The sequence below is a fragment of the Typopeltis vanoorti genome, chromosome 17 (genome assembly GCF_054136105.1).
Source record: "Typopeltis vanoorti isolate ZY-2024b chromosome 17, IOZ_Tvanoo_1.0, whole genome shotgun sequence".
Lineage (NCBI taxonomy): Eukaryota > Metazoa > Arthropoda > Arachnida > Uropygi > Thelyphonidae > Typopeltis > Typopeltis vanoorti.
In genome coordinates, this window is record NC_143565.1 from 115,592,101 (window position 1) to 115,616,611 (window position 24,511).

Consider the following 24,511-nt stretch of genomic DNA (forward strand, 5'->3'; position numbering starts at 1 on the left):
CATTTATTCTTTAATTATTATTATTATTATTATTATTATTATTATTATTATTATTATTATTATTATTATTGAACTGTTTCAGCATAACAAGTAGCCTTTATGTCTGTTCGTACCCTTAGAAAAATACTAATCGTACTTACTAGATTAAGAGCCTAATAAAGATTAGGCTCTTAATCTTTACACCTCTTCGAAATTTTTTTCCTTGGTTATTAATCAAGCGGTAAATTTATTTTAAGAATTGTATTTTTATGGGCTACGTCCCTTGATTTTGCTGCTTTTTTTGGGTGGTGCCTGTCTTCACCCTCTCGCTAGAGCCGCAATACTTACCATAACGACGAACACCTACTGGTGGTAGTTTTGGGATATGTGAGAGCAATAACGCGCGTGTGTGCGTGACACGGAGAGAGCGATCATCGATCTTTGGCAAATCCGACACAAACCATTAACGCGAGTCACACATTAATATTGGTCAGACAACATAAATCGCAGTATTTATGCCATTTTTTACCACTCCAAAGAGAACTGTTGGTACAAGAGCCTGAATTTCGGCTCTTGTGCCCATTAATAGAGATTTACCGAAGATTCGAAATCCAAGCACATCTTTGGCATCCTGTTAACTAGCTGCGCATACCACCGGGGAATTCTGCGGATTTGTAGACTAATAAAACCAACGAACACGCTCTGCGGACTGTGAATCATCTGGGGAGTCTTTCTCTGTGTGCCGCTACCTCATCCGTAAATCCTTAACCCCGACAGCTCGACGGCAGGGGGTGACTGACTTACTTGTCGAAATCTCACCGAGAAGGCAAACCTCATGCTGCGTGGAAACGCTAAGAAGTTGTAATATCGGAGGACAGCTTGGTAAGTGGATCTCGACTCGATGATTGAGGGTGATCGCCTAACGATTAATCACCTTCGACTGGTTGGATGGAGGCTCGATGCGATCGCAGTTCTTTTTTTCGTGGTAATAAAATGCCATCTTAAATCACGTGACGGATCAACGACCAGGGGGAACGAAAAGTGTGTTTGGAACGCACGAAAGCAGTCGAAGCAGGATTCAGAAGACACGAACCGTACAAGATGGTTGGGTAATGTTTCGAGTTCTCGAGTTCCTTAGCATCTTAAGAGCACGCGCAATGAATTCATTCGATCATGGCGCGATTTTCTTTCTAATTTTTTTTTTACTTTATCAATATGACAATATTTATGTTTGAATTCGCTGACTTCAGAAAATTAAAAGACGTAACTGCTAAACAAGAAAGGCGTATCTGCAACGTTTGTATTATCTTCCTATTTCTGTTCTTTTATTTATTAAATTTTTCAGTTCATTCTTTCTTTCTTTGCGTGTTTATTTCAGTATTTAATTTTATGTGAATTTTTGCCATTGAAACCCGAGTATCGATTTTCTTATTATTTAGAGTTGAAAAAATCCGAGGAACATACGAGAGATTTTGGAAGATTATTTCCACTTGGTTAGACTATAAATTATATATTTAGCTTAATCCTTTATCGAAGTGTAAGGTATTCTAAGGCAAGCGATGTGAACCTTTGTCCACCTTTACCACGAGTTGCCCCAGTCCCGAAGATACTTCAGGCGCAAATTTTGTTTGCTTATACTCGGATAAAGGATTCAACTAAATTTATAATTTACATACGAGAGATTATTCTTTTCTACCAATATTTGCATACACAAAATTGCAAGTCGAATCGTGTAAATTTGAAATTGTTGGGTAGATACTGAAGGTTTGAAAGGACATAATCAAACATTTTGTTTAAAAACGTCTTACTAATAAATCTTAACTTTACTAAGGTAATACAAATCGCCGAAATGTCTTTACCTTTATTTTTCCTGTCTTTACAATTATTTATTTATTTATTTTATTTTATTTTTTTTAGGAGATAGTCCTTATATATAAGGACTATCTCCTAAAAAAAATAAATAAAATAAAATAAATAAATACTGACATCTGTTATATAAAGATTACTCATGAATATTGTTTCATGGTGTCGTTGGATCCTGTTATTCGAAATTTATAAGAAATGATATTCTATCGAATTAAGAAGAATTTATCTAATAAATATTAAAATACAAAGAAAACTTTAGGATGACTACTAAAAAATTTAAAAATGGCTAGATAACACTTTCGTATTATTGTTTCTGAGGTAAAATTCTCTGTGATTATCACAAGGTGTCTAAAATGGCGAATGAGAGGTTGACTCATTCGATAGGACAATTGACAATTCCATAGGAGGATTTTTCATCCGGAAATTAGAGTTCTTCATCCCGCAAACTAAGCAAATCGGCCAGAACAATACATGCAGTCAACAAACAACATAACATGGTCTATAATTCCAAGACGGCAAAACTCTCTCTCTCTTTCTCTCTTGTGTAACACCAATCATCCTCACTGAGCAGTTCGCTATCGATGCACACTCTAAATCCTAAAATTTTTTCTGTTCATTTTTTTCACGAAATTTCCAACATAACATTCATCTGTTATGGTTTAAATTTACTTTTATCTTGTAAGTGAGATAACAGCGAAGCGATCTCTTTTCTAACAGTTATATTTACGCTTAAGACGTTGACATGGCATGACAAAGGTGTTACAGTAAGCTTAGAAGTCACCATTATCTTCATTATTAAATTTCTGAAATTTATATTCGAAATAAATTTATTCAGTCGGTTCGCCACCCATTCCTAACATTCTCTTATCTCTTTCCAAATTTAATTGGCCCTCATCATTAAAAATCATCTCGAAATATCAAAAGTATTTTATTTGTTCTCCATTTGGGATGCAGTTGGTGTTGTTAAGTTCTTGCCGTAATATCGTCACTGATTTTCATACCAAATTACGGCCTTTATTCAGTTAAAGTTTCCGGAAGAGGATTTATTCAGAAGTATCACATAATCTGCTGGGATTCATCTCCCCACTTTTTAAATCAGGTTTCTGATTTAAAATCCCATTTTCCATCATAATGGGATCCATAGAGATGACGGATAACAGTGGAGATTGCTCGATCCCTTATCTTCCATCTGATGTTAGATCCAACCAGCATCTCCCTCAATCCCAATTGCTGATTACAACTGAAATACAGAATAAGTAAAACAATTATCCCAAGTATTTAGAGAGACTTCAGACTATTTACCATCTTCCTTTTATTTATCTTCTTAAGATTTATTCTCCCCCCCCACACACTCATTTATTCTCCCCCCCCACGCATATATATATATATATATATATATGCCAGCAAAGGTACTTTTCTCCTGTACTAACTGCAGTTTGTACAGGAGAAAAGAATGTTGAAGATGACATGGGATACATCAGAACAAATAGAAGAGCAATATAAAATTAAGTGTAATGAGGTGAAAAAAGCAGTAGAATGGATAAGATGAGATGATTAGAAGCAGAACAGTACTATGGAGAGCATTAAACAAGGGAGGTGTACAAAATGATCGGAACCATTAATAGAAAGTGGCAACCAAAACAGACCACAATCAAAGATGAAAAAGGCAAAGTATTGATGAATAAAGAAAAAATTGTACAGCGGTGGACAAGATACTGTAGTGAGTTATGTGAAGAAAAACCAGATTCAGATAGCGTTGGGAAAGTGACTGAAGAATTGAAGCAGATATCACCACCAGGTAATGAGCATGATATGGACATTTTAAGAGGAGAGGTAGAAAAAGCAATAGGACGGCGAAAACACAACAAGAGTCCTAGTAACGAAAACATTACTGGAGAAATGATTAAATATGGTGGTGAAAGTATGATCACAGAAATGCACCAACTATGTAATATGGGATGGAAAGAAGGGAAAATGCCAGAGAAGAGGGTGAAATCAGTATTAGTAACATTATACAAGAAAGGAAATAAGCTAGAATGTAAAAATTATAGAACAATTGCCTTGATAAGTCACCTTGGTAAAGTGATGACGATCATATTGACAGAAAGATTGAGAACACAATTGCAAGTATATATGTTTTTATGTTTTTGTTGTTTCTCCTTAGCTTTCTCTGCTATTAACCTCATTGTCAAAATCTGTTGAATTGTAGTTCTATCCTTCCTAAATCCTGCTTGATCGTCTGCAAGGTATGCTTCCAATCGTGTTCTCAATCTTTTTTGTCATTATCATCATCATCATCACTTTACCAAGGTGACTTGTCAAAGCAATTGTTTTATAATTTTTACATTCTAGCTTATTCTGGTTAATGTTCAATGTAGCTATTAGTTTTCTGTCGATTCCATAATTCTAGCACTGCTAATGTCAAAGTGACATTAGCAGTTCCGGAATCCTATGGAATTGATAAAAAAAAAAATGAATAGCTATATTAAAAGATGTTTATCAGAATGCAGTTGCAGCAGTTAGACTAGGTGATGATTTGGGAAAATGGTTTAGAACAAGCAGAGGTACCAGACAGGGACACCCAGTATCACCAAGCATTTTCATCGCACGTTTAGAAAGAGCAATGGATAAAATGAAAGACGATGCCAAAGGAATATCTGTATACGGAATGAGAATTAACAATCTGAGATTTGCAGATGACATTGTTATTATTGAAGAAGACGAAAGAGAACTACAAAAAGCACTGAAACTGTTAAATGAGGAAGGGAAGAGATTTGGACTTGTTACGAACTTTGAAAAAACAAAGACAATGGTATTTGGTGAGAAGAACATGAAACAAAAGATACAAGTGGATGAAACTGATATAGAAAATGTAGAACAATTCACGTATTTGGGAAATAAACTGACATATGACTTGGACTGTATCAGGATTGCAAAGGGAAGAACAAATCTGAAGGCCATGGATAACATCTGGAAAAGGAAAGTGATCAGCCTGCAAACAAAACTAAGAGTACTGGAAACATGCATCTTCAGTGGTGTGCTGTACGGATCTGAAACGTGAGCAATAAATAAGGAATCAAGAAAAAGAATTTTGGCATTTGAAAGAACTTGTTACAGGAAGATTCTAAGAATAGGATGGGTACAGAAAATCACCAATGAAGAGCTCTATCAGAATTATACAAGCAAAAGAGAATCTAATGCAGAATATTATTAAACGGAAGCTGCAATTATTTGGACACATCTGTAGAATGAGTGAGACCGGAAGATAAATTAATTTATGTTTAGCTCAGCAGAAGTTGCGTTTGCACTCTACAGCGCTTGACCGCACGACGAAAGGCGTTCGAATCTAGTCGCCGACTACAGGAACTTTTTCTAAGCCTTTTCTCGACCGGTTCCAGAGTTAGTCGATCTCTGGCACGAGCTAGCGGATTTTCCCGCCCGGAAACTCGGGTTTTTCGTCCCATTAACCCAAGAAAATCGGCCATCGAACCCACACTATTTTCAGACATTAAAAATATTGTGTTAGGGTTAGGGACCACTAGATGGCTGCACTTACTAGTCGCCTTCTTCACTGCGTGTCGATTAATTAGCGATAGCCTTGGGCCAGCTATCTTTGATTGGTACGAGTGGAGATTGAACTGCCCACTCAGTCTCCAAAAGTTAGAGTGGGCTAAAAACGGCCTTGCCTACTCCCCATACGGGAACAAAAAGGCGTTAGCTGATTTTTTTTTTTTTTTTTTTTTGATGTTTGGCATTTTGGATGGTTTAAACAGAAGAGGTAGACCATACAGAGAATGGATAGACGACATAAAGGACTGGTGCGGAATGGGCGTACAGAAACTGTGACTCTGTGCACTGGACAAAGAAAGGCGGAAGAAGATAGTGAGAGAGGCATCGGATACCAACGGCAGTGAGCCTATGGTTTGTGATGATGATGATGAAAGGTTGGTCGATTGGTAGAGCCTCTGCTACTAATGGCTCACGCAAAAAGTTAAGCAAGTTTGAGCGCGGTTAGTAGTTGGAAGGAGTTCAATCGTTCGATGCTATTGGCACCTCTTCCTTGATGAGTCTTTGGACTTCCTGGAGGTGTCACATAATAATAATAATAATAATAATAATAACATATATTCTTTTTTTCTATTTCAACTTCCTCTTTCACTTCTTCTAGAGGCCACCACGAAGTTCTGATCTTCCTGTCCTTGCCATTATAGGCAGAACTTCTTACCTTGGACTTTTACTGCAGTGGATTCTGAGATGTCTTTCTGGCTGAGCCCACGAATGCTTTCATCAGGATCTGCCACTCCAAGATTTGGTGGTTTCCAAACTCGGTCATTTATTTCCAATAATATTTGTATATTTGAGTCTACAGTTCACCCGGGGAAGCTATTCGACTCTGATTCTTTTTAAAACTTTCGCATACATTTTCTGTCCAGCATGATATTCCTTTTTCCCCTGTTCAAAAGTAAGCGGTGATCGCTTCCAGTTTCAGATTGGCTCTTTGAATCAGCGCGGAGATATTACTGTCAATAATAACATAGTAAATAAATGTTTTAGAATTTCTTGTATCTTCTCTCCATGTAAATTTGGGCACAACTTCAAAACAAATATCAGTCAGGACTCAACCTAGAAAATGTGACGCTACTTTTAGAATAATTTCTAGTCTTTCCACTTTACCCTAGCAAAATGGCAGACATAATATAATAGGCCCTGTTGCTACCCCCATCACGGACAAGCCCTTAACACCGGGAGGATGTCTTCAATTTCTATCTGGGGAAGCCAAGATTTCTTTGTTAACCTATTAATTTGCTGCAGTAAAAGTCCAATGTAATATATTATCTATAATGACAAGGTCGTTTTATATATATATATATATATATATATATTCTGTATATTTATACTGTATACTTATACTGTATATATATATATATATACAGTATAAGGAAACATAATTTTCTGTTAAGGGAATGGAAAACTAATAATTATTCATTCTTTTTTTTTTTTTTATTTGCGAACTCTCATCGACAGGCATCTGAGTTACTTAAAATAACCGAGTGCCGTGGAGAATAACGAGATCAAAACACCACTGCTATTGAAATAACTAAATTTATTCAAACATATAAATTCTACATACAAAGTAAGTAATTTTTTTTTTTTTCATTCTGTTCTAATCGCCTAAAAACGGAAGATATTTCCTTCCGAAAGAAATTCCGTCGTGCCCGAGGCGTTCGTTATGCGATGTCACCTAGAAATTGCGTGACTCGGAGAGATGTTCTTCGTTTTTTTGCACCTGCGAAAACCATGCACGCTCAGCAATCATTCGGCGTCGTCGCAAGACATTATCGCACACATCTCACCCGACCGATGTCGTTGGCACATGGCCAGCTTATATTTTAACACTTCTTTCGATCGTGGACACCGTAGAACTGAGAGGGCGGGGCTCGGTGGTGTTTATAATTTCTGGGACGTGTGGCTTGCGATAACGCACAAGTCAAAATGCGAACAATTCATCTTGTATGAAACGCAGGCGTTTTATTATGCTGTTTAAACTGTTTGGGTTTTCAACCGGTGCCGTTGCCGTATCCCAAAACGGAAAACTTAGATAATTACAGCAAAGTAAAATAACTTTTTACTGAAAAAAAAATTCAAAAACACTAAAAAAGATATGACTCAAAAAAAAAAAAAATACAATCCTGCACGCAATACTATTTGTGACGTCACATAGAGTTCATTTCTATAACCATTGTTGATGCAGTAATAAAACTTGTCCATTTCCTATATTGTATGCGTTGGAGAACAGAAATCTCACTTCTCGTGAGGTTATTGTTGATGCATTGGACAATAATGGCAGACAATATGAGGTTGATACATTGTTACAATGAAATGAACTGTTTACAATACGAGTAATGGCTGATAGTTTTACATTCCATTCTTCTGTCTTGCACATCAACTCTTTTATTGTTCGTTATTTGTACCCTGCATCGGAATATTGCACAGTATATGGCACTACATTTTGTTGAAGGAAGTCTACATTAATGGCACGTTATATGGCATGAGAACCTAGTTCTCGAAACTGGGTGAATACGTTTATTTATTTATTCATGTATTTTTCCCTCCACAGCTACGATGAGTGATTGGTGAGTATTGGACAGTGCATTTTACTGGTGTCTATCACCGAAACGGGTACGGAACCGGGGTTATTGACAAGAGCGCTGGAGATGACCGAAGTACCGTGAGAATAAAGGGTGTTCAAACCCACGAGAACCGAAGTACCCGAGTGGTGATCGATGGGAAGGAGACCTTGGACGTGCCGAGTTAAAACTGCAGATGACGGAGTGGTCGACGAACAAATGTGCTGGCTTGAGGCCACTGGACTGGTTGACGCCATTTGAGGAGATGGGACGCGATCGGTCGTCTGGCTCCCGGTCGTGGTGGAGGTGTTGGTGGTGGTGACTGGCGGATGGGATACGCTTTGCTCCAGAAAAGAGGCGGAAATCGAAGGTTTCATTTCTGTAAAGAAAATATAAGATAATTAATATCGAAAAATCTGTTTTCTTTTGTCATCTGTTTACGTACGAAATTGAAATACGTTTGAAATGAAAAGGATTGGTTGAGAAGATAGCAAGACGTGTTACCGAAAGATAAACGAGACAGGGTTCATTGTTAAAAGCTTTTACAACAATGACACTAACATTGACCATAATAACGTCTGCTATTGTAATCGAAACAATGCTTCATTGGCCGTAACAATAGCCAACGTTAACCATGCCTCATAACAATCATGGAGCTTGGTTGTCTACACATGACATTCAAGTAAATTTCTTTTCGTTTTAATTCTAGGTGGCTCCCCCACCCACCCACCCACATGCGTACAACACAAATACAACGTTCAGCTAATTACATAACACTCTTAATACGCGTACAATAAGTTAAGCCCACGCACCTGGAGAGATAGGAGACTTCGTCTTGTGATCCTGATTAGCATTTTTTGGCTTTCTTTTCCTTTTCTGGATGCCGTCCTTTTTCATTGTCGGTGGGCGATTCACCTACAAAGGAACAATTATTTAGTGCGCACACTCTCAGGCGGTGATTTCAAAATCGACATCTTAACAATTATATTGAAATGCTTTATCGGCTGGAATAAAGAACTAGTTCGCGGAAATATTTTAATTTATTCTTTAAAAATGTCAACGGTATTCATTTGATAGGCAGAACACGTTTTCTGGCTGACTGTTAATAAAAAAAAAAAAAAACATTTTTTTTTAAACTCATTTGCAGTAAATCAGTTCGACTTTCGCCAACATTCTAAGAAACAAATCAAATCAAACACGAATTAATCTGATGTTTTGAAATTGTTTTTATTTATTAAACGTCTTACATTTATCTTATTCGTTTGCTTGGCATTTTCAAGCGGAAACAATTTCAACTGCTTCAGTACGAGGCTCGCTTCTTAGTGAATGAAGGGAGTGTCGCGTTTCTCGAGTCCATAGGTGCAAGTTCGATTCGTGACGCCCCCATTCGGTTGTGTTCCTTACTAGCTCCGGATGCGCATTATTAAAAACAGACTGGACCCGATTCACTAAGTATTTTTCTATTACATATTTCTGGTCGTGGTAAAAGATTAAAAAAAGTGCAAAGAAAAGTTTTAAGAAATATTCATCTGATGTTCGAATAATTTAAATAAAGTATTTGAATTTTTTTTTTTAAATTTTTTAAAGCAACCCCAGATGGTCGCTACTGTATGTACTGAGTTGCCAGTTTATTAAAAATACTCACTTAATATTGTCTTCAAAATCCCCTCGATACTCCGATTCTGAGAAGCTTCGCAAACATTCTCGGACATGATCCGTTAGAGCTATTAACGTAAACAGTCAGCATCAGTGGATGGACTTAGATGGCAACGATGTCCATCTCCATTAGTATCAAGTACTCAAGCAGTGCCAGGAAAGAATCCTCCGTCGAGCCCGTCATTTGTTGGTGTCAAATCCTTGTTCTCTTTCACGAGAAGTAACAGGACTGAGAGTCATCGCTCCGCGAGGCAGTCCTCTGGTGTCCAATGCTGGCATTCCTATAGCTTATTGTTTTATATGAGAGACTGTTGCACTTATCCATCCTAACCGAGAAATGGTTACAAGGAACTCTTATCAGTCCGTCTAGTGTCCACTCTCATCGTCCCACTAAAAGTCATTCAAGCCACGATGTTTTTCCACTGTCTCGTACACACCTGCACGCGCAGACATTGTTTCCTGAAGATAGCCTATTTACGGCAGGTGTGGTTACTTGTGTGCTACTGGTTGATTGCGTTTTGTAAAAGTAGCAGTAGATGTTTAATATTTTGGTTACTACGTAACACGTGCACAAAGAAATTAAACACTTTAAAGTATATGCGCTGTCCAAAAGAAAGAAAAGACTTGGCATCCATGGCGAACCCTAGCGACGTCCGTTCAGGATGGTGTAAAATGTGTGTGTGTGTGTGTTAGCTTAGAATTGAGAATGTTAGCTAACATTCTCAATTTGCTGTTCGTTCGCTTTTTGAATGGATTTAAAAATTGTATTTCGTATTTAAAACAGGAAATAATCCACACTGCTCTTAAGGGATTTGAGAGAGAAATTCGTATAACTTTAAGAAAATTATCCTGCTTGGAATCATTAAGAAGTCATCGTGCAAACATACTCACTCAAGAATAATCATAATTAAGGAAGGCCACAGATTTCTCAAGGGAACTTACTCCGTGCAGTTTATAGTAGAGACCACAGGCATTGCAGACTGGTTCTCCTTGGGAATTTCTCCGCCAGAGGGTGGTCGTAGTGGTAGCGCAGTTGGAACAGGCTTGGCCAGCACGTCTGTTGGATGTCTGTGAACAAGAAAACGAATAACGTCAACGGAAGTTGTGGATGGCATAGCAATGCGAACATTTCGAATGCACAAATGAGCGTACGAGAGGAGAAAACTTAAATCTATCATCGCAGCAGTGATCGAAATGGAAAGATCAATAAGAATAAGAAAAGAACAATTTGATGGTTTCTTCTCTCTAGGCTATGACAATCATGTGTGAGAGAGAGAAGAAACCATCAAATTGTTCTTTTTTTTCTTCTGTTCTTTCGGTCTGTCTCATTAATATGACCATTTAAACAACGTAATGCAAACTTTGGTTGTTATTCTTCCGATTATGCTTATTTGTGGCCATTTTAATGAGACAGACAGAGAGAACGAAGAAAAGGAACTAAATATAGAATTCACAATTCAGGAAATAATTTTCATGTTCAATACTCTTATGTTATGCATATAATTACAAAAATATTTTTATGAATTATAAAAATATAATAACTAAGTTATTTAGATAAGTAAAATACATTTTTGCATTTTAATCAAGTAAAAGATTTTTTTTTAAAAATGAATAAGAATAAACTCTAAAAACACCACTTTATATTTTTTATAACATCATCATCATCATCATCATCAAATTCCTGCAATGTACCCTCAAGGGGTGTACAGGATATGATAGTACTACATGAAAAATTTACATCATTACTAACTTCCAATCCACAATTTTCCTCTGAATCAGTCTGTTACTTGTCAAGACTCCAACATTATCAGATCTTATATTTCTATCGTCTAAAGCACTTTGTACCGTATCAATCCACCTCTATCTTGGTCTTCCTGTGGATCGCTTTCCTGCCAACCTGGCAGAGAACACTTGTTTTGTTAATCTTTCCTCTCCCATTCTGTTTAAATGACCATACCACCTGAGATTAGCTCTGCTAACGCATTTCTGGATGCTGACAATGTCAACTTCTTTCCTAATATCCTCGTTTTTAATATGATATTGCAATTGATGCCATCTGTTCACGCCTCTAATCTTTCTCAGGACTCTCATATCTGCGGTCTCTAGTCTTTGGTCAAGTGTTTTACTTCTGACCCAGCTCTCAGATCCATAAGTTAAAACTGGTTTGAATACTGTCTTGTACACAGCTAATTTAGTGTTCCGACTAATTTTTTTCTTATTCCATATGAATTTATTCAATTGACTTCCTACCATACCAGCTTTGCTGATTCTGTTATCTATTTCTATATTTAATTTACCATCTTCACTAAAAATCATGCTTAAGTAGCTGAAATGTTTTACTTGTTCCACAGGTTCTCCATTCACAACACAGTTGACATTTTCAATGATTCTGCCTATTTTCATTGTCTTTGTCTTTTTATTGCTGACCTTCATACCATATCTATTACAACAGCTATTCAATTTAGTCAGAGAATCTTGCAGACTTGTAGCGGATTTATTTAGAAGTATAACATCATCCGCATAAAGCAAAGAGCTGACATTAACATCTCCAATTTTGATATCATGTTAATCCTTCATAATGTGATCCATATAGATAATGAATAACAGAGGGGATAATATACATCCTTGTCTCACACCAGATTTAACATTAAACCATCTTCCTGTACTTCCCTCAATTCTAACTGCTGACTTACAACTCAAATAAAGACTAAGTATTGCTTGATATAATGCTCCATTGACACCATATAACTGCAGCGTATTGAATAGCTTCTCTCTTGGCACCTTGTCATATGCCTTTTCCAAATCGACAAAACTTAAATACAGATCTTTGTTATATTCCCATGCTTTCTCGACTATTTGTCGTAAAGTGGAGATCTGATCCTGACAGCCTCTATTTGGCCTGAATCCAGCTTGTTCTTCACCAAGCTTTTCTTCCAGAATTATTCTCAACCGTTTCTCAAGTATACTTGCATAGATCTTGCCAGGAACACTCAGTAGGGAAATACCTCTGTAATTCTCACATTCAGTTTTATTTCCCTTTTTATATATGGGTACTATGAGAGCTCTACTCCAATCATCAGGAATTCGTCCCTCTGTCCAGGCTTTCTGAACTATGCAGTGCAGCCACTGTAAGACTCTTATACCACCATACTTCAGCATTTCTGGTCGAATATCATCTACTCCTGCTGCCTTTCCACATTTCAAGCCTTTGATGGCTTTTTCTACTTCAAGTATGGATATGTATTCCTGACTGCATGCCTGGTCAGTGTTTTTTATCACTGTGCTGTCATCACTGCTTGTTTCATTTAGCAGTTTTTCAAAGTAATTACTCCATACTCCAAGGATATCTTTTTCTCCCATTTTCATGTCACCTTTATCATCTCTAACTCCTTTTACAGCACTCTTTCCTCCATTCCTAAGCTTCTTTTTTATAACCTCCTTTATAAATTCAATGAGAAATATAGCAAGTCAGAGGTGAGGAAATGACGTGAGAATCGACCGTGAGATGCGGTGATTGATTCATTCAGTCCAATACCCTTGGAGGGTAATGGATGGCAATGCTGTAGCCAATGAAGTTCTAACTGAGGCTCGGCTATTGCTGTACCCTCCTGCCATGATCAGAGCTTTAAGTGCTCAATAACACCTTATCCCTACAGTGTCCTCTACAGATAACGGGGAAGATGAAAAGCACTCTTGCTTCTTCGCCCCTTTAAGCCAGTCCTTATAAGGACTAGCAAGTCAGAAATTGCTTTCATATTTGCTTTATTAATGTCTTGTCTTTCTCTCTTTCCGAAAGAGAGAGAGAGAGACACTCGCACGTATTCAAGAGACAGAACGCTAATAAAAATCAAAGCAGGAAAACAAAACAAAGAACTCTCCTTAAGTGAAAGACACGCGGGACTGACAGTCCCAGCAATAAAACGGCAGTAAAACCGAGCGGACTGCGGTTGTCCTGGATGGGAACAGCTTACGCTGCCATCCCGTAAGAATCTGAAAACGCAATTCCTGACATCCCCGTCATTTAGTGCTCGGCAGCGAACAGCGAGTTGGCCAAAGGTACGAGAAGGCTGCCCAAATCCTGTAATACGCTTAAGATTTACAGTCGAGTGGATTACCTTTAAGTCGGTGAATAATTCGCGTCTCTAATTGAAAGCAGACCGAGTGCGGACACTACGGATGGGGTCATCGAATGAAGGGATGGGGAGTCGCGTGACCGCAAAGTGGCGCCAGTCCATTCCGGAGGTAAAAGTTATGACGCGGTGTCAAACTCGTGTCCATCTTTATACTAATGATGTGGCGCGGCCAGAATGAATAATAGGGTGGAACGCGGGTGGGTTAACCTGCGCCCAAGGAGGAGGAGGGGTGGTGTAGTATATCCTCCCTATTATCAGCACTGAATAACATTGTAGCAAGTATGTGTGTATAACGTCACACTGAAATACTGGCTTTTTTTTTTTTTTTTTTTTTTTACAGATGGAGTCGTACATCAGCGAAGCAGAATCCTCTGCTGAGCGAGTTCTGTAAACAATGTTCGGGCATTATGATGAATGCACGCAGGGCGGGTGCAGGCTTTAGTTACAATGTATCGAAGTTTGTTTTGGCGTGAGATGATCTTTCGACTTACGGTGTGTGTTTCGCAGTGTGGCTTGCACCGGAAGGTTTCCTTTGCAGGGTGTAATAAAATATACACTTATCTTGGTTCTTGCGATCATTAGCAGCCCCCCCCCCCCCGATGCAGTATTGTGGTAAGGGAACTGGTCACCCGTAAACTATGAGCGTGTCAGTTTGTTCCCAAAGGAACAGGCTCTCTTCGTTGCACCGAATATTTTCTCGCTTGCTTTCTTATCCCAAAGCGCTTAGCCGGAAATGCAAACTTCGCTTGGATTATGTTAGAAACACAAGCACGAAATGCCTGAGTAACATTTGGTAGCCACTTACTAATATTTTAGTCTATTTTGGAACAATCATTGTTAAGTTATCGTAACTTTATTACTATTTTAAAAATAAAAGCAGAATATTTCCTTCTTCAAAATGTCCGAAACTTTACCCGAGTATCGCGAAACTTAAAAGTCTGTGGACCTCATCGCCCGATGGGAGATCACCAAGCTGCTGCCTCTTGGAGGCCTGAAGACTTCAAGGAGTGCAGTTGCTCAAAACGACGCGCTTATTGATGTTAATAAGTTCAATGAACGACAAAGGAGGTTGAAGCAAGGGTTAATATTTAAGAAAATACTCTTCTCTCCTCCCCCTCCCCAAAATAGCCCACATCCTCGCTAGTGTTCCAATAAGACGGTTGTCCAATTATAAAATCAGCGGAAATAAAATATTTATATGCGCTTTGACTCGTCTCAAATACAAAGTCAACGATGTGCACACTCAATAAAACGATGGAAAATATTCTGAATGTTATTAAGTGCATTATGTTTTATTAATCGATGTTGCTCATAAATAAAGAAGCTTACCTACCTCAATAACAGCAATACAACAAAAAAAAAAAATCTATTGCTAATAATAATAATGGAGCTCCGTAGGTCAGCCGGTATAGACGATGCCCTGCAGCCGGAAAGACCTGGGTTCGATTCCTGTCCATAACGCGAATAACCTTTATCAGGTCTTTTCGACTAAAGGTGAGTTAGCAGGTCTCATAGAGGGTAGAGAGATTATTCGCCCTGAAACTCGGGGTTTTCATTTCTGATAACAGGCAAACCTCCCCGTGAACACACACGTCTGCAGTCATGAAATACTTACAGGAAGACATCAAGAAAGCACCTTTTTCCATCATCGCTTAAGTAGCATACTGTTACCCTACTGCCCAAGATTGATAAGGAATACACACCAATAATAACACTAATCTATTTAAACACAAAAATAGTTTATTATTGTTCTTTCAGTTTATATATACGAGGATGGTCTGAAAAGTTCTCCGCCTAACAATGAAAAAACGAATTTATAATTTCAAATTATTTTTATTTTTTAACATAATCTTCCTTAAGACTAATACATTTATTCCTCGATGCTTTGGCGCCATTATCCTGTCCCTGTAGTGGTTCTCAGTAAGATCTGCAAAACAACCCTCTACGACTGCAATCACCTCTTGATTTGAAGAAACACGCTGACCAGCGAGGAAGAATTTTGGTTTTGAGAAGAGAGAGAAGTCACAGTGAGCCAAATCTGGGGAATGGGGTGGATGTTCCAACAATTCATAGTGCAGATCCCTAAATTTTCCCATTGTCAAAACACCTTTGTGGGCAGGTGCATTGTCCTGATGAAAGATGATTTTTTCCTTTTGCAAACTGGGCCTTTTCTCCCGCATTTTTTCGTCTAGTCTGGTTAAAAGATAGGAATAATATTCGCCGGTTATAGTTTCACCCTTTTCAAGATAACTAGTAAACAAAATGCATCCCCAAACACCGATGCCATGACCTTTCCTGCTGATAGAATCGACTTTTTCTTCTTTGACGCTGGACAACCGGCTACTTTCCACTGTTTTGACAGCTGTGTAATGGTGAATCCAAGTCTTATCCATAGTAATAAATCGACGCACAAAATCAGTTTTATTCTTGTTGAAACGATCCAAGCATTCAGAGCTTTTCATCCGAGTGGTTTTTGATCTGCGAGCAAGCGCGGTACCCATCTTGCGCAGAGCTTTTTCATTTGAAATTCTTCATATATATACATATATATGTCACGTTTTTTTAAACGTTTTGAAACTCAGGGGCTACCCTGAGTGTCGAGTCTCCAAAATTCGAGTCATCAGAATTCAAGAAGAACCGACCCACCAGTACGGAACTCGGAGGGTTGGGCGCCGTATGTGCCAATGGGCGTAGCCCTCCTGGTATATATATATATATATATATGTATATTGATATCGTGTATTACTTTTTATCAATTTTTGATAATGTTTCTAATAAAATAATTCATTGATATTCACATTTTATCTCATTATATATGATTAAATACAAAAAAAATTCTTTTTTATATAATGTATTAATATCTTACGTAAAATTTTATGAATTTTGAAACTTTTCAAAAACTTTTCTCTATATTTTGAAGTATTACAGTTAACAGAAAAAAATAAATAAATAAAAATAAACTATATTCTTCTTTATATAAAAATCAAGATTTTTCTTTTTTAATACAGAGTACGAATTATGAAAGGACATTTTAAATGAAAGTCGAAACTCATTATGAGTTGCCTTTCTTCAATGAACCGAGGGTTATCATCGCACATTTTTCATTTTTTACTGTATTTAAAATGACCATTTGTTCCACTTGGGGCAATTATCACCATTTGCTCATTCAGTCTTTTGTTTTCGGTAGCAGGTCTAGAGCAGACATCATCCCAGTATGTTCCGGTAAAACTCGGTCGGAGTTCAGGTGGGGTTGCAAGTGCGTTGGAACCGACAGCACTTTTGACGTCAAGTTCCAAGCGTGTCTGCCTGCGTGCAGTCTGAATCCTGACCAACTTGTAGTTCATTAGTTGAAATGAAGCTGTGCACAAGGGCGATAGAATCATGCTAGTTCCTTCTGTTCTTCGCTATTAAATGTTTTGCTACCAGTATTTGGATGTTTACGTATAAAAAAGTCATGTGACTAGACTCTGATAGTAACCGTCGAGTTTGGTGTCCATCTCATCCAATGTGTTTCATTGAGCATTACTGAGTACCCTTGAGGTCCTTGCTTCGTATCCATGAGGATACGAACCATACGAAAATGGTCTGAATTTCGTGATTTGCTGTATGGCACAAGTTCGTCATTCAATTAACTTTACCTAACAGCGAGGAAAATAATGAACCTCATTGTTCATTCAGTCTTTCAGAGAGAGAGAGAGAGAGAGAGAGAGAGAGAGAAATTCGAATCTAAGGCTTCAGAAATTTTTTGCTGCCTTTACCACTTCGTTCTAGCTCTTAAAACAGAATTCCGTTTGTTTTGCGGGGGGGGGAACAAGAATGCGATTTTGCTAGAGAAAATCCACCGCCTTAGCCTAAGGACGATTAACTCAACTTCGGTCAACAAAGCTAGCAAATATACTCGTTACTGTTAAAGGGATATTTTGAACGCAGATCTTCTCAACCAAAGGTGATGCATTCTTCTTCTGACTTATCCACCGTGGAATTAAATATTAGAACGCCCGTAATGATAATCAGTAGACCAATATCAGCAAGCCGCGGTGTTTTAAGGCTTTCACGAATATAACTGTTTATTATAATTTTCTTATATTTTCTGTAAGAGAGTTCCCACGCAAACACAGGACCTCCACCAAATTGTAATATGTTGCCATCTGGAATGATGGTCAGTCCATTATGCTTCTGTCATCATACCCTGACGTCACCGTCAATGTGAAGTAACTGGAACTGGGATTTAAACAAACGAGGCGACTCTCCACTCCTCGACCGTCAGTATTCCTACTCCTGCTGTATCAATGCCTGCTTTATATTGCCTAACAAGGCTTCGATGTTTCTGATGAAGTCGCGGATTCCACGGATAACCGAAGTGCATTAAATAAGCAGCCAATGTCTGCATATCCCATTTGTGATCTTCACATATTTGCGTATAATTTAAAACGATTCTGAAGTCGATAAAATGAAACTCTGAAACTTTACAATAGGATGGATGTTCGTTTAATATGATAACGTGTGAGTGGTCTGCGTTTCGAGGATTTGCACAAATCTTTCTCATGAGAAAGAAACGTGAATTCGAACCTATGACAAGAGGGATGCATTTGGCAGTTTGGAGGTTAGTTCGGCTTCAATGATGACAATCGGATTTTATCTCTTGCAGAATACGCAAAATCGAACGCCGATTTTGGGAAGTTTCAGTGCCTAAGTAAATCTCCTAAGCTCATCATCCGAAAAAAAAGAAAAAAAGAAAAGAAAAAACTTTTAATCAATTGAATTAAAATAGAAGACTTCAAAAATTGAAGATTTCGTTCTTGGTGTTTTCGAATCGCCCAAACCTACCGATCAGCGCATGAGGACACCTACGAAAGGGATTGATCATCACCAACAAAATCTGAAGGGTTCCCATCCCATTCAAGTGCCATCTCCTATCTAGGAGTTGACCACCATGATGCGACTCGTAGTTAACTACGGGCGTTACGACATGTAGTGAGGGCCCTGGCTCTTCCACATATGCCGTAAGTATTCTTGGCTGTAAATCCGTATTTGTCTACGGAGCCGGTTTGCCGGTTCTGAGAGACGAAAAACCCGACTTTCGTGTGTGAAATACACCCCATACCAGCTAACTCACCTTCAGTCGATAGGGACCAGATAAAAGTTCCACACGTCATTGACGGGAATCGAACCCAGGTCTTTCCGATCAAAGTGTATACCGACTGAGTTACGGAGACTCTTCTGAAAGATTGTTTAATAACAAATATCAGAAATTCCGGTTAGTTTTATGAATAAATAAATCTAAAATTAGTTAATTTTAGATCCAATGGGACCTCGGAATGGTTTTATTGTAGGAGTTATGTGGGGGAAATGAAATCCCAATAAACATCAATTAAGTTTTAATTAATTGTTCTTTAGGGAAAAATTGTCTTTTCTTTCATTAATTTTCTGCAGTATGGCATTCAAACGAATTTAACATACAAAAAATAAATTACAAATATAATTTCCACTGTTTGTGCCTATATTAAATAAATAAATAAAAACGTGACTAGCAGGCGAAGCCTTTGAAAGAGAATTATGTTCAACGCGATTCTTTTGCCTCTCGCAGACATCTCAGAATGGCAACTTTTTGTAAACAACCGAAACTCGAGTCGGATGATGAAGTATTGGCCAAGTCTTCAACACATAATTTTTACTGAGGGTGGAGGAACGCTTAAAAAATAACGGAAAGCTCTCATTTCTAATTCAGATGGACGCGCTGACCCCGCTTTGCAAGCTATAAAAATAGACTACGTTTAGGTAGAATAACTGAGGGGCGTGACACTTGAAGAAACCCACTCGCTCTTCGTTTTTGGCACCAAACCACGGCTGCTTGGACAAATTCCGTCTGAACTTGCCTAATAAATCCTCCTTAATCCTAAGCCCATATGGAGTTACAACGTGAACTGGTCTGTTAGCGTTCATGACACCTACGGGTTTGCTTTGCTGGTCGCCTCTCCAGCCGACATGACCTTTGAGGCAGGTTGTCGTGATCTGTCCATCAGTCCGAAATTTACGACCGCTCGAGGACCGTAAATTACCTGCTGCACCTCCAGTAACACCTTACCAAGGGCGGCCTAACTTGACTGCTACGAAGAGAGTCCGACTTCACCTTTTCTCTCATTGCTGTTTTTTTTTTCATTTTCTTTTTTTTTCTTTTTTTTTTTTTTGCAAAATGTTGCTCCCCCCTCCCCCTAGGTATCACGCAATTTGCTCCCATGAATGGCGAATTGCATGGGCTAAAAAGCAGGATTCGAATACAATGAACTCATGATCGGACAGCACTATCATCATCATCAGATGTTTACATGGCTTCGGATACTTCCTAATCACATCATTCATCCTCGTCATCTTCCAAGAATCTTATCTTAAAGTATTTCGACACTCTTAGAATGTTGGTCATACGTTTACATTGCAGTCAAATTCCAGCGTGACTATAATTGTGAAAATCGAGTGAAAGAAAACCATTGACTATTTGAGAGTACAGTCTTGTCAAGCACGCAGGAAGCATCTTTTGAATGCAAGTAGAATAATGAGAAGGCAGCTATTTGATGAATTATTGCTCCGGAATAGGTCACTTAACTGGGCTGAAATATGGCCGGGTTAGTCGGAATGTAGAACAGGTTAAGGGATCACATTTATGTTGCTGATTGCAGGTTGCAGCGAGAACATGAAAACGCTTATTAACAATAATAATAATAATAATAATAATAAACAAATGAAATTTTTTGCGTGGATATAATAAAAATCTCAAAAGACAATATCATGTTGCCGTGACATTGATATTCGATGATGACGTAGCTTCAACGATGCCTGTTTATAGGCGACTCAATAGTGGATCAAGTGTCAATGTCAAACGAAGAAGTTAGAATCTCTCATAAAGAGTCTTACATTGAAAATACAACCAGTTTTACTGTCACCTTAATTAAAAACATGATAATGCATAAGAATACGACTATATCCTCTTCGGTCACTGTTCATCGCCATGAAAACATAAATCGAAAGCACCGTTAGGCAGCATTTCGATGTACTGTTTAATAATGCAGACAGTCCTCGCGGTTAGCCTAGGGGTTATGCGCTTCGCAACCATATGCCTGGGGAAGGAGTGTCCTGGGTTCGATTCCCGTCGACGACGCGAGGAGCTTAAGGATTTTCCTCAGTCATAGCCAAGTTAGCAGGTCTTGGGCGAGGACAGCAGGGTTTTTTCCACCAGTTTATCTGGGGTTTTTAATCCCGCAAGCAGGCCCCGTGAACACACACGGATTACAGTCAGGAATACTGACCCAGCCATAGGTCTGATTCATCAGCTATGCCGGTTCCGGAGCCCGGATAAAATTTGGGGGGACTGAGATGGTACCGTACCTCCCCGTAAAGGGGACTCACGGTCGTGTATCATCACACGATTATTATTATAATGCAGACATACATCCGCTGCTCAGGCCAGAGAGAGAGACACACACTTACCAATCGCTTTGGAGGACGCATCAGTGGTCGATTCATTCCGTTCATTTTGCTGTACAATCCGCAGGCGTTGCACAAATAATGTCCTGTTCCATCCCTTCGCCAGAGTGGGGTAGAGATGGCTCCACAGTTGACGCATTCTCTTTCTTCTTGAATCCCGAAATCTGCAAAAAATTATGGCAATAATTTGAAGAGTAAATTTAACAAACATTTGCTTAGTAGGAAGTCGCTACATAAATTTAACATCGGATCAGGGACAGGAGCCTCGCTATATTAAGAGATTAATCTCGAGTGATGCAACCGTGACAGCTAATGATTCACCAGCTAAGCTGGACCACAGTTGCGACTTTAAATCGCTGACGGATTGCCACCGATCTGCTGAACTCATCCGAATGTCGCCGTCGGCACTTAATGCCAATCACCGATTCGCTATTGAGAAAGTCTACCGCTTCATTATCCCTTGGGGGGGGGGGGTCTTCTACCTGCGCTGTGAACTCCAGCTGTCTTATCGCTTCTTCTTATCACTTTCAAGTGTTAGAAAGCAGAGATAAAGATGCACCATCTAGGCCACACCATTAGTCTACAGCAGTGTTTCTCAAACTTCAGATATCCGCGGACCCCTTCTTAAATTTTCATTATTACCAAGTACCCCTAATTAATTAATTCAAAAATAAATAAATCAATTAACAATTGATTACCAATAAATTAATTAATAAAACGAATAAATTAATTAAAATTAATAAATTAATTAAAAATATTAAAAAATTAAATATCTATTTTATTTGAATTTATATGTTCATGTAAACAAAAGATATAATTTATTTTTAATAGAACAAACTTTATAGAGATACTATAAAGTTTTACTTACTTGAAATAATTTATCATCAATGAGAGGAGTGAAATTGCTTATGGTGAGATAAAATTTCAGCAAAATTTGGCTCTATAGTTGTTAATTTCAATCTCAGATGCAGTTCGACATCTATAATGCGATTCCTCTTCTTCGTCTTAATATCTACAAGGGCCGAAAATCCAACTTCGCACAGATATGAACTTGGAAATAGAAAAATGAACCTTAGAGCTTTATCTGTTAATTCAGGAAATTCGTTCTGTATTTGTAGCCAAAATGATGATAACGTATTCTCGCTGTATTTATTTTTAGGAAACCATCAGAAGCTAGTTCTAAAAGTTGTTTTTCTTCTATTGACAGTAGACCCTTTGGCATAAATTTGTTTTTATTGAAAGGGTATCTTATCCACTCAATATTAATGTCTAATTCAGGGAAATACTTTTCTAGATTCATTTGTAAGCTTTTTAAATGCTGCATGATAGTAGTTTTCACATCATCATCAATTTGTTCATTTGAACTTGCGAGCAATTCATGAAGCGATGGAAACGCGTCAAATTCTCCATTACCAACCCGCTTTTGCCATAACTTCATTTTTGCCAACGTGGCGTTCACTTTATCTTGGACATGAAATATAGAAATTTCCTTGCATTGTAAATATAAATCAAGACTATTTAATACAGTAAATATATCTGCCAGGTATGCTAATTGACTGAGCCATTTCCAATTATGTAAATGCTTTTTCAATTCAAACTTTTCATCAAGAAAAACTTGTAGTTCATTCCGAAGTTCAAATAAACGAGTAAGGACTTTTCCACGAGAAAGCCAACGAACATCGGTATGGAAAAGAAGTTGTGGATAGTTGCTTCCCATTTCTTTGCAAAGTTGAGAGAAAAGTCTGGCATTTAGAGGACGGCCTTGAATATAATTTATGAATTTTACAGCTTCATCAAGAACTTTTCTTAGGTCTGTAGACATCATGATTATAGCCGAAGCCTCCCTGTGTATGCAGCGGTGTGTCGACTTTGCATTTGGTGCAACAGCTTGAATCCTTGAAACGAGCCCTTTTTTAAATCCGACCATGGATTTCGCTCCGTCCGTGCTTATTCCAACACAACTTTTCCAATCAAGCTTGTTTTGATGCATAAAGGTATTTATGCTGTTGAATATTTCTTCTCCTGTTGTATGTTCTGACAAGGGTTGGTAATATAAAAGGTCGTCATGAATTTTTTGTTTTTTTCGTACCTAACGAACACTAGAAGATTTGCAAAATTTGTAATGTCGGTGGATTCATGTACCTGCAACGCATAATAAGGACTCTTACGTATATCGGATAATAATGGTTGTTTTATATTTTCAACCATTTCAGTGATTCTTCGATGAACGGTACTATTTGAAAGACAAATCCGATCAAAAGATCTTTTTGCATTATCTCCGATCATAATTTCTGCTATTATTTTTGCTGCAGGCTTGACCAATTGTTTCCGCTGCACCACATTTTGCTATTAATAGCGACACACGATATGAAGCTTCTAAAGCCTTCATGTTTTCACCTCCTGACACGATCGACATCACTTTTTAAGATTCTTTTACATTTTTAAGTTTATTTTGAAAAAATTCGACAGGTTTGTTTTTGCATTCATTATGTTTCGATTCAAAATGGCGATTTAAATTACATATTTTCATTTTTTAAAGTTTCATCGCAAATTACACATAATGGAATAGGTTCCTCTTCATTTCCCGTCCATGAAAATCCACATTTCAAGTAATTTATATCGTACTTACGAAGTTTTCTCATATTCTTCCTAGTTGGTTCTTTAGAGAGACGACACACACTTATCAATTTCACTTGATCCGGAGACAATATCAACATTTTCTTGTTGCTAGCAGCTACTTGTATCTACTATGTTCCTCTCTTTTGCACATTTTAAAAATCCAGTCTTTAACCAGTGATCCATACTTAAGAATTTGAAAGCTAAAAAAAATTACCATATTTAACGAACAGTCCTTCAACAAATGGCTAGTGAAAGCAGAACTCGAAACAGACAGCAGTGGTAGGCCAGTAGAGATAAAGCAGCTATAAAAGATCGCGTTACTAGTTGACAAAAGCAAGCCGACAGTTCAGTTGAAATGCTAATTCTCTTTAACCGAATTCCTTATATAATATCGGAAACACATTCACTATATATTTCTTAGTTTTAACACGTTCACTCAAACAAAACCATATGTTGCTGGTGCACCGTATGGTTTGATTGTCTACAATACAGCATTTTATGTGGGAGGGGTCATGCGATTCATTAGTTAGTGCCGTTTTTATCCCAGTTGTTTGCACTGTTTGTTTGTCTAATTGCACTGTTTGTTGAGAAACATATTACACAGCCTGCAGATGTCTCTGTACCTTATTCAGTGATACAATAGGAACGTTT

General features: G+C 38.0%; 1 protein-coding gene across 2 annotated transcripts in view; it reads right to left on the reverse strand.

Moving 5' to 3' along the window:
• Positions 1-6,929: 6,929 nt before the first annotated feature.
• Positions 6,930-24,511, reverse strand: part of LOC150097822 (uncharacterized) — a 39,680-nt gene continuing 22,098 nt past the window's right edge. For both annotated transcript variants that reach the window (XM_090407187.1, XM_090407188.1), the window contains exons 3-6: positions 21,245-21,405; positions 10,572-10,697; positions 8,786-8,888; positions 6,930-8,352 (exon numbers count right to left, since the gene is read on the reverse strand). In XM_090407187.1, coding sequence (XP_090263313.1) covers positions 7,964-8,352; positions 8,786-8,888; positions 10,572-10,697; positions 21,245-21,405 — 779 coding nt within the window. In that variant the 3' untranslated portion in view covers positions 6,930-7,963. The remainder of the gene's footprint in view (positions 8,353-8,785; positions 8,889-10,571; positions 10,698-21,244; positions 21,406-24,511) is intronic.